Source organism: Podarcis gaigeae (assembly GCF_964106915.1).
Source record: "Podarcis gaigeae genome assembly, chromosome: 2".
NCBI classification, from domain to species: Eukaryota; Metazoa; Chordata; class Lepidosauria; order Squamata; family Lacertidae; genus Podarcis; species Podarcis gaigeae.
In genome coordinates, this window is record NC_139679.1 from 125,907,835 (window position 1) to 125,923,289 (window position 15,455).

The window sequence follows — 15,455 nt, forward strand, 5'->3', positions numbered from 1 at the left end:
TGTTTACTGTTGGTGCTGCCATTTCGCAAAATAGGCAGCAATGATTTTACTGGGCGGCTGAGGAGGAGAACAACACTGAGACCAAAGGTGTATGAGACCAGGGATGCATTGGTTGAAGCAACATAGCAAAATTAATATACATACTATGATAATAACATATTGAAAAAGATTGCGAAGCCAATTCAGATTTGGCAACCAGCCAGTGAGCCACTGGGTGAACAAATCCCAGAGGCCAAAATTTGCTTGTCCCCGAGTGAGTCTGTTGATGTCGTCTAAGTTTCCTGTGTGTGAAATTAGGGTTCCACTCTGAAACTCTTTCAACTCTCCATACATTTAAATGATTTTTCCTGTGTGAGTCCGTTGATGTCTTCTAACATTTCCAACATTGGTGAAGCCCTTTCCACACTCCTTACATTTAAATGGTTTCTCCCCTGTGTGAGTTTGATGATGGCTAGTAAGTGCTGTACCATCAATAAAGCTCTTTTCACATTCCATGCATTTAAATGGTTTCTCCCCTGTGTGAGTCCGTTGATGTCTTCTAACATTTTCAACATTAGTGAAGCCCTTTCCACACTCCTTACATTTAAATGGTTTCTCCCCTGTGTGAGTCCATTGATGTTTTCTAAGTGTTCCACTGCGATTGAAGCTTTTTCCGCACTCGGTGCATTTAAATGGTTTCTCCCCAGTGTGAGTTCGATGATGGGTTCTTAGATCTCTACTCTCAATAAAACTCTTTCCACATTCCATGCATTTTAATGGTTTTTCCCTTGAGTGAGTCCATTGATGTCTTCTTACTGCTCTATTAGAAGTGAAGCTCTTTCCACACTCCTTACATTCAAATGGTTTTTCCCCTGTGTGAGTCCGTTGATGGATTCTAAGTGTTCCCCTGCAAGTGAAGCTTTTTCCACAATCCATACATTCAAATGGTTTTTCACCTGTGTGAGTTTGATGGTGGATACTAAGTGCTGTACCATCAATAAAGCTCTTTCCGCATTCCATGCATTTAAATGGTTTCTCCCCTGTGTGAGTCCATTGATGTTTTCTTAGTGTTTCACTGTGACGGAATCTCTTTCCACAATCCATACATTCAAATGGTTTTTCCCCTGTGTGAGTCCGTTGATGTCTTCTAACATTTCCAACATTGGTGAAGCCCTTTCCACACTCCTTACATTTATATGGTTTTTCCCCTGTGTGAGTTCGAAGATGGATTCTAAGTTTTCTACTCTCAGTGAAGCTCTTATCACACAGCATACATGCAAATGGTTTCTCCCCTGTGTGAGTCCGTTGATGTCTTCTAAATGTTCCACTATCGGTGAAGCTCTTTCCACACTCCATGCATTCAAATGGTTTCTCCCCTGTGTGAATCCGTTGATGGATTCTAAGGTATCTACTGTGACTGAAGCTCTTTACACATTCCATGCATTTGAATGGTTTCTCGCCCGTGTGTGTCTGTTGATGTTTTCTAAATGATCCACTATCAGTGAAGCTCTTTCCACACTCCATACATTTATATGGTTTTTCCCCTGTGTGGGTTCGTTGATGGTTTCTAAGGTGTCCAATCTGACTGAAGCTCTTTCCACACTCCTTACATTTATATGGTTTCTCCCCCGTGTGAGTGTGTTTATGTATACGAAGGTTTGAACTCCAACCAAAGCTTTTTCCACACTCCATGCATTTAAATGGTTTCTCTCCTGTGTGAGTCCGTTGATGTTTTCCAAGTGTTCCACTGTCAGTGAAACTCTTCCCACACTCCATACTTTCAAATTGTTTCTCCTCTCTCTTTTCACATTCCATGAATTTATATGGTTTCTTCGTTATTCCCATTGGACATGGCCCTCCAGAATTTTGACTGCCTTCTCCATTGTCTTCTTTCAATAGGGAGGAGCAGGAGGAAAGGAAACCTAGGAAGAGAACAAAGGAATATTACACACATCAATTAGCACCTGCTCTTATTTTGACGTCTCGTACATTCTTTCCTGTCCTCCATATGTTCCAAATTTTTAGGAAAGACAGATGAAATAATGTTAAATAATGGTAATGCATCATCGGCCTTTCCTAACCCTTAATTAAGCATTAATGAAGCAGCATTACCTTAGAATACGGTTGAACTGTGGGGTTTACGTTTTATAAAAAGTGGTTTCTCACAGGAACGGGAGCTGCTCTATGTTCCATGAACCTGGCCAATATTCATCAGGGTCCTAAATTCATCATGAAGTTCTTCATCTGCTGCACTGTAATCCTCCACCCCTTGGGCCACATTTTGTCCCCTTCAACCTCTAGATCTTTATTCATCACCTGCACATTCCCTTTGGCCTCAGGAGGTCCATACTGACCATTTTGGGAGACCCATATATAAGTCTAGTGACAAGGCTTGGTGCTTGTGGTCGGTTGAAGGAGTGCTCAGTTGGAGAATGTTCTTGGGGTTGGACCTCCATCTCTCAGCCTTGCATTCTTGAATGGAGAGAGCTGGAGATGCAGAAGGAAAGCAGCTGGAGTCTGACCACTGGGATGGCCAGACTGAGACACCCACCCCAATTATGATTTATAATAATTATATGCCACCGAGTCTCGCACCTGCCTCCTGACACTGGCTTATCTTAGTGGAGACTTCCTGTCCAGGCCTCTCTCACTGTTCTTCCTCCTTTGCTCTAGGTGGCCTAGGGCTTCTGGATATTCTAGCTCTGCTCCAACTGGGAATTATTTATTAAATTGTTATACCTCTCTTCATTTGAAGATCACAATATAAAAATCTGTGTGACACTGAAAAAGGTGAGAGCAACTTCCGGGTTAGCGCCAGCGGTAAGGGCGGAATCCCTCTGATTCGGAGGGACCCGCTCTGCGGAAATCGGGTCTGAACAGCCATGGCGAAGGCGGAGACCCTTCAAAAATCACAGACGGGTGAAGCCTGTGAGTGTGGGACTCGGCGGGCACCCTTTGCGCCCCCCCCCATTCGTAGGGAAACCCGACTACGGGCTCCGGAGCGAAGCGGGGTGAGTGGGGCGGTGCTGTGAGTCAACTGCTACTTCCACAGAGCGAAGCCGCACAGCCGTTACCGGAGAGCGCTGACTTTTTCCTGTGACAATTCGACTTCAAAAGCAACTACCCGTGAGTAGGATAAATTGGAAAAAGGGAAGAAAGATTTAATTTGGCACCGAAGCGGGGAGGCATAAACAGGAAGTCCGCCTTCTGCTTTTGTACATAGACTAAAGCAAAGAGGCTGCAAGCTAAAGCCTTGGAAAGATGATCGGAAAGGACTAAAATTTCAATATCTCCTTGGTTGCAGGAGAAGGGGGGGGAGGTTTTGAGTACATGTGCCTGCAAGAGAGAGGGAAGGAAATTAAAATCTACCGTTCAAAACCTGGGGACCGGCTGCCAATGGACAATAAGACTGCCGTACTGTGAAATGCGCATTGCTTGTGAATAGATTACTTTTTGACAGCTAGCTCCGCAAGAAAGATACATTGTTTTTGGCTGTTCTCCCCTGATCTTAGAAAGAAGGGAAAGTAACTGAAAATTGAAACTGACTTTTTTCTTTTTCTCTGCTTGAGTTGGGGGTTTAAAAGGTGCTACTTTGTAATATAACAAGTACAGACTGCAATTGTGTCCCCCTAGAGGAAGTTTCTGAAATTGTTACAATTGGAGCAGGGAAATTTTCCACTTCAAAATAAACTGCGTGGCCGTGGGATTGACCTTGGACTTTTCGTTGAAGTGTTATGGCAGATGGGAAAGAAAAAGTAGATTTGTCGCTCCAAGACAAAACAACGAGGTCTGGGAAATCTTGGCAGCGAAGAGCATCAGCATCTGGCCCTTCTGCTTCATCTGCGGCTGTAGCTACACAATCTAAGTCAAGAGGTATGTCATCAGAAGAAGCTTTAGCACTTGCATTAGGTAAGATAAATGAATCACTGGAAAAGCTAAGTAAAAAAGTGGATGCTGCATCAACTAAAATTGACCAAAATACAATAAGTATTAATAATTTGGGACAAAAGGTGAATACCAATACAGAAACTATTGAGAAATTGTTACAGGAATCTACTTTGATTCGACAGACCGCAGAGGAAGCTAAGGAAAAAGCAGCTGCTGTGGAAGTTAAGATAACACAATTGGAAACAAAGAGTGTTCCAGACCTACAGAGGCAACTTGAGGACCATAGGGCAACACTTTCTATGACTGAACTCAAGGAGAAACAAACAAACTTGGGGATCAGAGCCATGCCTGAATTAGAGAAGGACAGTTTGATAGACTTTCTCACGCAGGAATTTGCAGATTTTTGGGATTTGGACTTGGATCAAGAAGAATTTAAAATCGTGAGTGCTTTTAGACTTGGAAGAGGGGGGAAGAAGAACAGGGTGAGAGACTGTTTGATTTCCCTCCGAACAAAAGAGGAGAGAGACAAAATTCTGGGTTTGACCTTCCAGAAGACTTTGGAAATACAGCAGTCAAGAGTGGAAATATTCAAAGATATTCCGAAACATCTTTTGGACCTTAGGTCCAATTACGGAGATTTGGTTGTCCTGCTGAGAAGGAATAGAATCATCTTTAGGTGGGAATTTCCCCAAGGCCTATCCTCTAGCTTTAAAGGAAGAAAGATAAAAATAAGATCAGTAGAGGATAAAGAAAAATTTCTGAAAGACTACGGAGAAGACCTGCAGAAAGAATCTGGAGAAGAGCCAGGAGCATTGCACAGAAAATCACCAGACAGAGGACCAGAACAAAAAGCATTGGACAGTTGTTCACCAAAAAGAGGAATATTAGACATAGCAAGATTACCCTTCGGATTGGACTGTCCAGAGAAAGTGACATTAACACCACCGACAGAACAAGAGCAAGCACTTGGCGCGGTTGGAGGAAAATCAGAGTAACTACATCATGGCACTGCAACTACTAAGCTGGAATGTTAATGGACTCAATTCCCCTCAAAAAAGGCGAAGAGTCTTTCATTTATTAAAAAAGGAACAATTGGACTTGATTTGCCTACAGGAAAGTATTGAGCAATAAGAGATTGGGCCAAGAATTTATTTCATCAGACAAAGTCAAAAAAAGAGTAGTAATTTATGCAAAGGAGAGCCTATCACCGAAATTCATATTTAAAGATGACCAAGGAAGATTTGTGGCAATTGAAATTCAATTACAAGGAGAGAAATTCTTGATAGTAGGCGTTTATGCACCAAATGAGGGGAAATCAGAATTTTTTAAGAAGTTGCATGAGACTCTGATGGACTATTTGGATTACAATATGATCGTGATGGGGGATATGAATGGAGTGGTACCTACAAATATGGACAAGGCACAGAGACAGGTAGTTACTAAGGATGGCAGACTACCAAAAACCTTTTTTGACATGACTGACAATATGGACTTAGTTGACATTTGGAGAATAAAGAACCCCTTGGGCAGAAAGGGAACTTTCTTCTCTGAAGCCAAAATGACATGGACAAGAATTGACCAAATTTGGGTAACTAGAGGGCTGGCTCCGAAGACAAGAAAAGTGGAAATTTGTCCTAAAACTTGCTCCGACCATAATGCTGTGAAGATGGAGATGAAACTAACACCAATTGGCTCTTTCAGATGGAGGATGAATGACACCTTGTTTAGGAACGAAGAAGTGACCAAGAAGGCCCAAAAAACCTTGAGAGATTATTTTGAGATATATATGAATACTACTGTTGAAAAAAGAGTAATCTGGGACGCAAGCAAAGCAGTTATGAGAGGGTTTTTGATACAACAGAATGCAATAAAGAAGAGAGCTCAAAATGAGAAAAAGACAAAATTTTGGAGAAAATAAAGGAAGGTGAGAAGAAATTGAGAGCGAAACCAAAGTCGCAGGAGATCATGAGAGAAATAAAGCTACATCAAGTACAGTATATGAAAATGATGAACCAGGAAATAGAATGGAAAATTAAACAGATGAGACAAAAGACATTCGAATCGGCTAATAAATGTGCGAAATTGCTGGCCTGGCAAATGAAAAAAAGAGAAAAACTCAACACTATTACAAACTTGGAAGTGGAAGGAAAGAATATACAGAATCCAGTGGAGATTAGAAAATGTTTCCAGAGGTACTTTAAACAATTATATACACAAGGGACATAGAAAGAAATTGATATAGATCGATTCTTGAAAACAAATGGATTACAAAAAATCTCTCAAGAAAATAAGCTAATGCTGAATTATAAAATAACCGAACAGGAGGTAGAAGGTGCCATTCGGACTATGCAATTGGGTAAATCTCCAGGGCCGGATGGTTTAACTTCAAGATATTATAGATCCTTGAAAGATTGGATAATACAACCATTAAAGGAAGTCTGTAATGAAATTTTGGAAGGAAAAAAGCACCAGAGTCGTGGAAGGAAGCTTATATTACACTTATACCGAAAACAGAGTCCGAGAAGACACAGCTTAAGAATTACCGCCCCACATCTCTGCTTAATGTGGGTTTTAAAATTTTTGCAGACATTCTGGCTAAAAGATTAAAAAAGGTACTAGCAGAAGAGATACATAAAGATCAAGCAGGCTTTCTCCCGGGCAGACACTTGTCTGATAATACGAGAAATATAATTAACATTTTAGAAAAACTACAAGTGAATATTAATACCAAAGCAGTTTTGATATTTGTGGACGCGGAGAAAGCTTTTGACAATATTTCCTGGAGTTTTATGAAGAAGAACCTACAGGGGATGGGGGTTGGTCAAGGTTTTGGAAATGGTATAGGTGCAATATATTTAGAACAAAAGGCTAAACTAATTGTCAATAATGTGGTGACGGAGGAATTTAAGATAGAGAAAGGAACATGACAAGGTTGCCCAATTTCCCCATTGCTTTTTATATCGGTCCTGGAGGTTCTTTTAAATATGATTAGAAGGGACCAATTGGTTAAAGGTATACAAGTCGGAGCCAAACAGTACAAATTGAAGGCTTTTGCTGATGACCTAGTATTGACATTACAGGAGCCAGAATCTAGTACTAAAAGAGTATTGGATCTGATTCAATAATTTGGTCAGGTCACGGGATTTAAGTTGAACAAGTTAAAAACTAAGGTTCTAGAGAAAAACCTATCAGTGATTGAGAGAGAGAGGTTTCAGAAGGAGACAGGATTAACATTGGTTAAGAAAGTGAAATACTTGGGGGTTAATATGACAGCCAAGAATGTGAACTTATTCAAAGATAATTATGAAAAATGTTGGATGGAAGTGAAAAAGGATTTAGAAATATGGTCAAATCTGAAGCTTTCATTGCTAGGCCGTATTGCTGTGATAAAAATGAATGTATTGCCAAGAATGTTGTTTCTGTTTCAAACATTGCAAATTTTGGATAAAATGGACTGTTTCAAGAATTGGCAGAGAGATATTTCTAGATTTGTCTGGCAGGGCAAGAAGCCCAGAATAAAATTTAAAATACTAACTGATGCAAAAGAAAGAGGTGGATTCGCCCTGCCGGACCTTAAACTTTACTATGAATCAGCTTCATTTTGCTGGCTGAAAGAGTGGCTGCTTCTTGAAAACACAGACATTTTGGACTTAGAAGGTTACAATAATGTATTTGGGTGGCATGCATATTTGTGGCATGATAAGGTCAAAGCACATAAAGCGTTTAAAAACCATATTGCCAAGAAAGCATTGTTTAATGTCTGGACAAGCCATAAGGACATAAGGAACTAAGACCCTGTCAAGGATGTATAACCTGCTGCTGAAATGGAACACTCAGGATGAAATGGTGAAATCTGCTATGATTAAATGGGCACAAGATGTTGGACACAATATTATGTTGGCTGACTGGGAACAGTTATGGACCACAGGTATGAAGTTTACGACATGTAATGCCTTAAGAGAGAATATTATGAAAATGATATACAGGTGGTACATGACACCAGTCAAGCTTGCGAAAATGTATCATTTGCCTGATAATAAATGCTGGAAATGTAAAAAGACTGAAGGTACATTCTTTCACCTTTGGTGGACGTGCCCAAGGATTAAGACCTTCTGGGAGATGATCTATAATGAAATGAAAAAGGTATTTAAATATACCTTTCTGAAGAAACCAGACGCCTTTCTCCTGGGCATGGTCGGCCAATTGGTGCCAAAGAGGGACAGAATTTTTTTCATGTATGCAACAGCAGCAGCAAGAATACTTATCGCAAAGTATTGGAAGACACAAGATCTACCCACCCGGGAAGAATGGCAGATGAGGTTGATGGACTACATAGAACTGGCGGAAATGACTGGCAGAATCCGAGACCAGGGAGAAGAGTCGGTGGAAGAAGATTGGAAGAAATTTAAAGATTATCTACAGAAACTTTGTAAAATTAAGGAATGTTAGAAGGATGCTAGAATGAAATTATGTGGTTTTAGCAGTAATGTTATAAAGCAGTACGTAAAAATGGATTGTTAACAGGTGAGAATGTAAAGTTATAATATATTAAGATAAATTATTAAGATAAAAACAAAGATGGAAAGGATTTGCTGAATTAACTAACTGAACTAGAATACAAAAGAGGGAGGTGTGAGGAGATCAAGGAAACAAGTAAATGAAAGATGAGATATGGAAAAATTGATTTGTTTCTATTTGTTTTTATTGTTTTGTATTTTGTATTTTTTTTGCTTTTGTAATTTTGTTGAAACTTCAATAAATATATATATTTTTTAAAAAGACACTGAAAAAGGTGAGTATTAATGGTGAATAACACTGATTGTGGGAAAGAAAATAAAGAAGATGAAACCAGTGGTGTGTCCGGCTGAATGTAAAATAATAATAATAACAACAAAAATAATGTGTAAAGAAGAAACCAATCTTCAAATCAGTTCCATATTCCCTGGCTGTATTTCTCAGCCACGATTGTGACTCAGAATCTTAGCCACACTTTTTTCTAGAATATCAACTGGACATAGGAGCCAGACATCTCTGGGATTCCATACAGACATTCCTTTAGTGTGGGCAGCAGCAGCAGCGGAGAAAGGAAGCAAGCAACTTTGGGGACAAACCATTTCCTTCAGAAGGTCTTCTCCAGCGGCCAGCAGGGTTGATAAACTGCTCAGTGGGGACACCTTGGATTTATAGTGTTAGGGTCTGGATACCAATCACAATCCCTCAGAAATGTCTCAAGAACCCTTAAGATCCAATTTCACCAACTCCCAAGTAACACTGAGCCCTAGAGGAACCTTCTATGCTGAGTTGAGGCACCTCTGGCCCTCCAGATGTGGTTGGACTCAAAGTACCACCTGCCCAAGCAAGGATGGCCCATGGCCAGGGAGGATGGGAGTCTTATCTGGGGGGACACACTTTCTCCTTCTTCCCCCTCCCCTGAAAACGTTGAATATCTGCATTTCGTTTCCTCCTTCCTCCGTGATCTCCAACATCTTCCTGATACAGTCCAACCAACTGCACACATTCCCAAATCATCCTGCACCATTGACTTCCCAAGGCGGCTGCACTGTGTCTGGGACACTGGCAATGGGACAGCACCTTCCACTGGATGAGAGGATAGAGGGTTAAATCAGGGCTGGCCAAATGGGACCCCGCTCCGTCCCCTCCTTGCCCCTCCCTGCATCTCCTGCCTGAGGGGGCTGCCTCAGTTTCCCTCATGGTGAAGCAGGCCCTGAGAACAGCCTTCTCTCTGCCCCCAAAATACAGGAAACACGACAAAGGCCTTGGAGCGTCACCGTGGAACATAACAACAACAACAACTGGTTGTAAGTCCCTTTGGGCTGCCCTGGGACAAGAGAAAGCAACTCCGGAAGGAATTGAGTACTTAACACTGTTATTCTAAAGCAGCAATGCTGCAGCAAGCAAAGGCTCTAGCAGCTCCGTCTGCTGCCTGTGGCTGGAAAGCCAAACAGGAAGTATGTGACTGTTGCCATGGAAACGAAGGGGCAGTCCAGTCTCCTTATTGAGCACAGGATATGAGCTCAGTGTGTGTCATATGACCTGTACAGGATGTACATGGGTGGAGTTTGGAGTTTCTCTCTGTTTGTTGAAGAGAGCAGACATCTTTACTGTATGACTGCTAAAGACAGGAATAAAAGAATGTAGTTACATTTCTGTCTGTGTCTGATTCCCCTCCCTGGGGATATGCAGGGAGCAGGGAGGAGGAGAAGCAGTTGGTGTGTTTTTCTCACAGCCTGAGAAAAATCGCCGGTACGGACTTTCCTGCCGGGAGTCGCCGGAGGGAGGTCTAAGGAATTCAGCCGGTGCCTGGAAAGATAGGCACATACCAATGACCGGGCTAGAATTCCAACAGTGGTAGCAGAGGATGGTTGCTGTTTTCATCGACCTCTGCATCAAGAAGTGGCCTCCATGGAAGCCTGAGGTGAGAAAGCTGATTCTCTGCAGCCAGAAGCTGACCAGAAGAATCTGAAAGTCAAGCTACGGAGACCAGGTATGAGATTTTCGGGCTTAGAAGTGTGAATGCAGATTGAGTTATTCTCTGCTTCACAGGGAGCAGTGTATGGGAAACAGCTCCAGTTAGAAGAGCTCTGCATTCCAGACATTCTTGTGGTTTCTTGTCCAAGGGATTGGAATGCACTGTTGCTAAGCGACGCCCTTCAGTGAAGGCCATGCCTCAGAGAGGAGAAGTGAAAGTTAAAATAGAATGTTTTGACTACAGAGTCTGAAGAGCTCTTGGAAATTTCCAACGCAGCCAGCGTTGAGAGCTGCCAGGTGCACAGTGTAAACAAGCCAGCTATTGGATTTTAGAGGCTTGTGTTTGAGAGTCAATGCAAGGACTCAAAATGGATGCAAAGAAGGGGGGAGGCCTGCCTTCTCCAGACCTCCTGACCAGTGACAATTATGCATCTTGGTCTATTAAGATGAAGGCCTTGCTGCAGAATCAGAGACTGTTTGGGGTGATTGAGAACCCCATCCCTGCAGCACCAACGCGTGCTTGGGAGTCACAGAATGTGAAGGCCAGAACTGCTATAATTCTGTGCGTGTCAGATTCCCAGCTCATTCACATACAGCATTTAGACCACGCGAGAGATGTTTGGGACACGCTGAGAAGGACACATCAGAGAGATGCAGGTTCTTCAGCGTTGCTGTATTTTGAGAAGCTGACCAACCTGAGGCTTGCGCCTGATGGAGATGTTCAAGCGCACCTGACGGAAATGAAATTTCTGCGTCAACAGATGGTGGAACGCAATTTCCGTCTGCAGGAGGAAGTGTTTTGCTTCATGGTGATCAACAGTCTGAATCGGACTTACAAAACAGTTGCCAGTCAGCTGGGGTCTCTCCCAGCAGCTGATCTAACGTCGGAGAGGGTCTTTGCCGTCGTTCTGAATGAACTTGACTATAAACAATGTTTATTTGGTTCCAGAGTTGAAGTACAATCTGCTCAGCGTTTCACAGATTGCCAAGAAGGGACTAAAACTGTCCTATGATGATCAACACTGCGAGATCTACAAAGATGGAGAGTTGTATCTTTCTGCCAAAGAGAAAGATGGACTGTATTTGTTGACTTTTGATCAAAGTGATTACATGGAATGTAATTCTTGTGATTCTAACATGATTTCTTTTGCAGGTGTAGCCAAGAAGAACGCCAAGCAGGTCACCTCGAGGGTTGACAAGGCATTTCAGCGGGTGTATGCTGATGTGATTGGTCCTTTAGAACCATCTAGAGGCAATGCAAAGTATTACCTAATATGTGTTGATTCTTTTACAGGTTTTGTCTGGATTTATCTTTTGGAGAGACCGAAAGAAGCCTTAGAGAGGTTTAAAGAGTTTTGTGACAAGGTTAAAAATATGCATGATGCTGACATAGATTGTCTTTGCACAGATGAGAAGCCAATTTTTCTTTTACAGGGTTTCCAGAGGTTCCTGAAGAAGAAAGGGATAAGACACAAAATTGCAGCTTCCGAAGAAGCTTGGAATAGATGTGTTTGTGTTAGGGTGAACAAAGAATTGCAAAAGGGAATGCATGCGCAATTGCTTAGTTCACATCTGCCACATGAGTACTGGGCTGAGTCGCTAATGTCATATTGTTACACGTGGTTGAGAAATTTTTCGAAAGAGGTGGGAAGTTCTCCTTTTGAGAAACTGTTCCACAGAAAACCTTCTGTTGCCCATTTCAAGGTTTTTGGGTCTCATGTGAGGACAGAAGCTCCAGGTGGAGTAAAGAATGCCAGAGGCATTTTTGTGGGTTATGAAAAGGGTCTCTACAGAGTAATTTTGTCTGAATCTGGTCAGGTGATTCTCACAAAATTTCTAGAGAGTGCTCCTGAACAGGAGAGAGTGATTGTTTACACATTTCCCACAGGTGGTGATGATGATGATGATGATGTTGATTTTATTGAGTTCAGTAGTACTGATGATGACAGCGATAGCTCAGACAGCTCAGTTGTCACAGTCATTGAGAGGAAATCTCACATAATGACTAGACCCTCAGAAGAGGAGGATGAACCACTGTTTACAATTGGTACTGGTTCTCCAAAGAGTCCAAAGGCTGAACCAGAAAGCAAAGAAGAGCAGCACCTCTTACGTAGGTCTGAGAGAGCAACGAAGGGTGTACCACCCAAGAGGTATTCACAAGAGTTTGCTAACTTAGTTGTTGCTGTTGTAAATGACCAAGGTCAAATTGAAGCTGTGTCTGAGTCAGAGACAAAGGCACAACAGAAAGTTGTTAACCAAGGTAATGCAGAAGCACTCATTCCTTGGAAGTCACACAACCAGAGAGGTACATTGGTAAAACCAGTGGCGGGTAGTTCCAAGGGTGGAACTGAAACAACAGGGGAGAGTTATAAGTATAACAACTGTTTGTTTTCTTCTCTGGATGACGCTTTGCTCGCAGCACGCATTGATACTTTAGGGGGAGGTTGTTATTCTAAAGCAGCAATGCTGCAGCAAGCAAAGGCTCTAGCAGCTCCGTCTGCTGCCTGTGGCTGGAAAGCCAAACAGGAAGTATGTGACTGTTGCCATGGAAACGAAGGGGCAGTCCAGTCTCCTTATTGAGCACAGGATATGAGCTCAGTGTGTGTCATATGACCTGTACAGGATGTACATGGGTGGAGTTTGGAGTTTCTCTCTGTTTGTTGAAGAGAGCAGACATCTTTACTGTATGACTGCTAAAGACAGGAATAAAAGAATGTAGTTACATTTCTGTCTGTGTCTGATTCCCCTCCCTGGGGATATGCAGGGAGGAGGAGAAGGAGGAGAAGCAGTTGGTGTGTTTTTCTCACAGCCTGAGAAAAATCGCCGGTACGGACTTTCCTGCCGGGAGTCGCCGGAGGGAGGTCTAAGGAATTCAGCCGGTGCCTGGAAAGATAGGCACATACCAATGACCGGGCTAGAATTCCAACAAACCCGAGGTACCACTGTACTGCAGTTTCAGTTATTGTTATTTATTTATTGAAACTGCAGTACAGTGGTACCTCGGGTTAAGTACTCAATTCCTTCCGGTGGTTAAGAAAGTGTTCTTAATATAATGGGGCCTCCTGCTGCTGCTGCGCTGCTGGACCACAATTTCTGTTCTCATCCTGGGTTAGCGGAGTCTGTAACCTGAAGCGTATGTAACCTGAGGTACCACTGTACTACTAATAATAAGGCAGGCTCTTGAGGGGGGAACACGGGAATCCACCCATTTCCATAACAATCTTCCCCATCCCTTAAATCCCACAGATTTGAGAGATCTGATATAGTGGGAATAATGGAAACCAGGTGAGAAGGAGTTGGGCCCAGGTGTGGCGGGGGGGGGGAGCCCTTTAGATGCTTCTCCACAGAAACACAGGCATGTGGGGGAGACTGGAGTTGCCCAGAGAGAAGCCTCAAAGGGGGGGGGGAATGATAAAGGGGGCTTCCTCTTTCCCCCCATGGTTGGACTCGCTAGAACAGCCCCCAGCGCCCCCTGCAGCTCCTGATCTGGGACCTGAGGCAGGGCAAGGACTGAGCTTCAGGGGAGGAGAGGGTGGCTGGATCGGGGCTCCTGCTCAGGGATCTCTCCCTGGTCTAGTCCTGGCAGATTCCTGGGCAGGAGGGAGAAGTCAAGGCAGGCGGCCCCCCAGGCCCTCTCTCTTTCTCCAAGATGGCTTCGATCTTCCTCCCTCTGCCCCCCCCCCAGGGTCCCCTTTGCCCAGAGGCCCCCCTGGCCGGCTCAGCCTTCCTGCCAAATCTCTCCCCATCCCAGGAGGGAGACGGGGGGGGGTCCTCCATCCAGGCCTCTCTCGCCCCCATTAACCCTTCTCCCCCCAAAGGGGACCCACCAAGCCTTGCCTGCCGGAACTGGGGCCTGGGTTCAAGTCCCAGCCCTGGGGGGGGGCTCCCATTTCCTTCCCGGGGGGGGGGCGGCTGAGCATCTCCTCTCCCCCCTCCCTTGCTCGCTCTGCTATTCCCCTTTCCTTCCCCGCAAGGCAAAGGGCTGGGGGTCTGCAAGGAGGCGCCTCCTCGGGGGGAGGGGCTCCTTTCTCCTAAACCAGCCCCTCCCCCGCTCGCCGGATCCCCAGAAGGGAGGGGGAGGCGGAGGAATCCCCCACTTTCCTTTCTCCCCCCGCCCCAAATCCTGCCCCCCCTTCCCAGCTGCCCTGTTTGCAGATTCAGGGGGAGGAAAAGCCCCTCCTTCTCCCCCCCCCCAAGATATAGATATATTTCGCACCTCTTTTCCCTGCTCCTCCTCCGCAGAGCTGCTCCTCTTCCGGGAAGGTGGATCAGGCCCCTCCCCTTCCCCCCTCCCTGCCTCTCTAGGAAGCGGAGCTCACTGACCCGGGGGGGGCAGGAATGAGAGGCCCCTCCCTCCCAGAAGACACAAATTCTCCTCCTTCCAAACCAGCTCCGTTTTCCTGTTTCTCTCCTGAGAAAGTCCCGGGTTCGATCCCCGGAGGTGGCAGGGAAGGAGACCCCGCCCCACCTGGGAAAAAGCCCTCCGGGGCAGGAAGGGGACATGCCCCCCCCCTTCATCTCTTTTAATCCCTTGCCGGGAGAGGGGGGTCCGGTCAGTCCCACCCCCATTTCCCGACGGGGGGGGAGGCAGGGCCGGGGCGCAGGGGGTCCCCGTTACAACAGCCCCGCAATGTAGAGCGGAGTTGCTACGCCCTTTGGGGACTCGGAGCTTACGACCACCCTAAATGCTGTTATCCCTTGCCATTAGATAGATAGATAGATAGATAGATAGATAGATAGATAGATAGACAGACAGACAGACAGACAGACAGATCCGCTTATTTTGTGTGAGCTGCTCGCAGGACAGCTTTGGTTCAAAGGCAAGACTGAAATGCAAAGGTTTCCCCCCATTCATAGCAAAGAGATATTCCGCTGCCCAAGTTACTCCCAAGTAACACCGAGCCCTGGAGGAACCTTCTCTGCTGAGTTGAGGCACCTCTGGCCCTCCAGATGTGGTTGGACTCAAAGTACCACCTGCCCAAGCAAGGATGGCCCATGGCCAGGGAGGATGGGAGCCTTATCTGGGGGGACACACTTTCCCCTTCTTCCCCCTCCTCTGAAAATGTGGAATGGGGGAGGTGGGGCACATTGACACACCA

General features: G+C 44.6%; 1 protein-coding gene across 1 annotated transcript; it reads right to left on the reverse strand.

Moving 5' to 3' along the window:
- Positions 1-243: 243 nt before the first annotated feature.
- On the reverse strand, positions 244-14,624 carry LOC310837657 (uncharacterized protein). Its single transcript, XM_083724600.1, has 2 exons — positions 14,573-14,624; positions 244-1,901 (listed from the first exon to the last, which is right to left on the reverse strand). Exon 2 carries the CDS (start codon positions 1,822-1,824, stop codon positions 334-336), a length of 1,491 nt encoding a protein of 496 aa, XP_083580726.1. The 5' UTR covers positions 1,825-1,901; positions 14,573-14,624; the 3' UTR covers positions 244-333.
- Between the last annotated feature and the right edge of the window lie 831 nt (positions 14,625-15,455).

Excerpts from the sequence above, each read along its gene's own strand:
- LOC310837657 (XM_083724600.1), bottom strand. The coding sequence starts at position 1,824 with ATGGGAATAACGAAGAAACCATATAAATTCATGGAATGTGAAAAGAGA.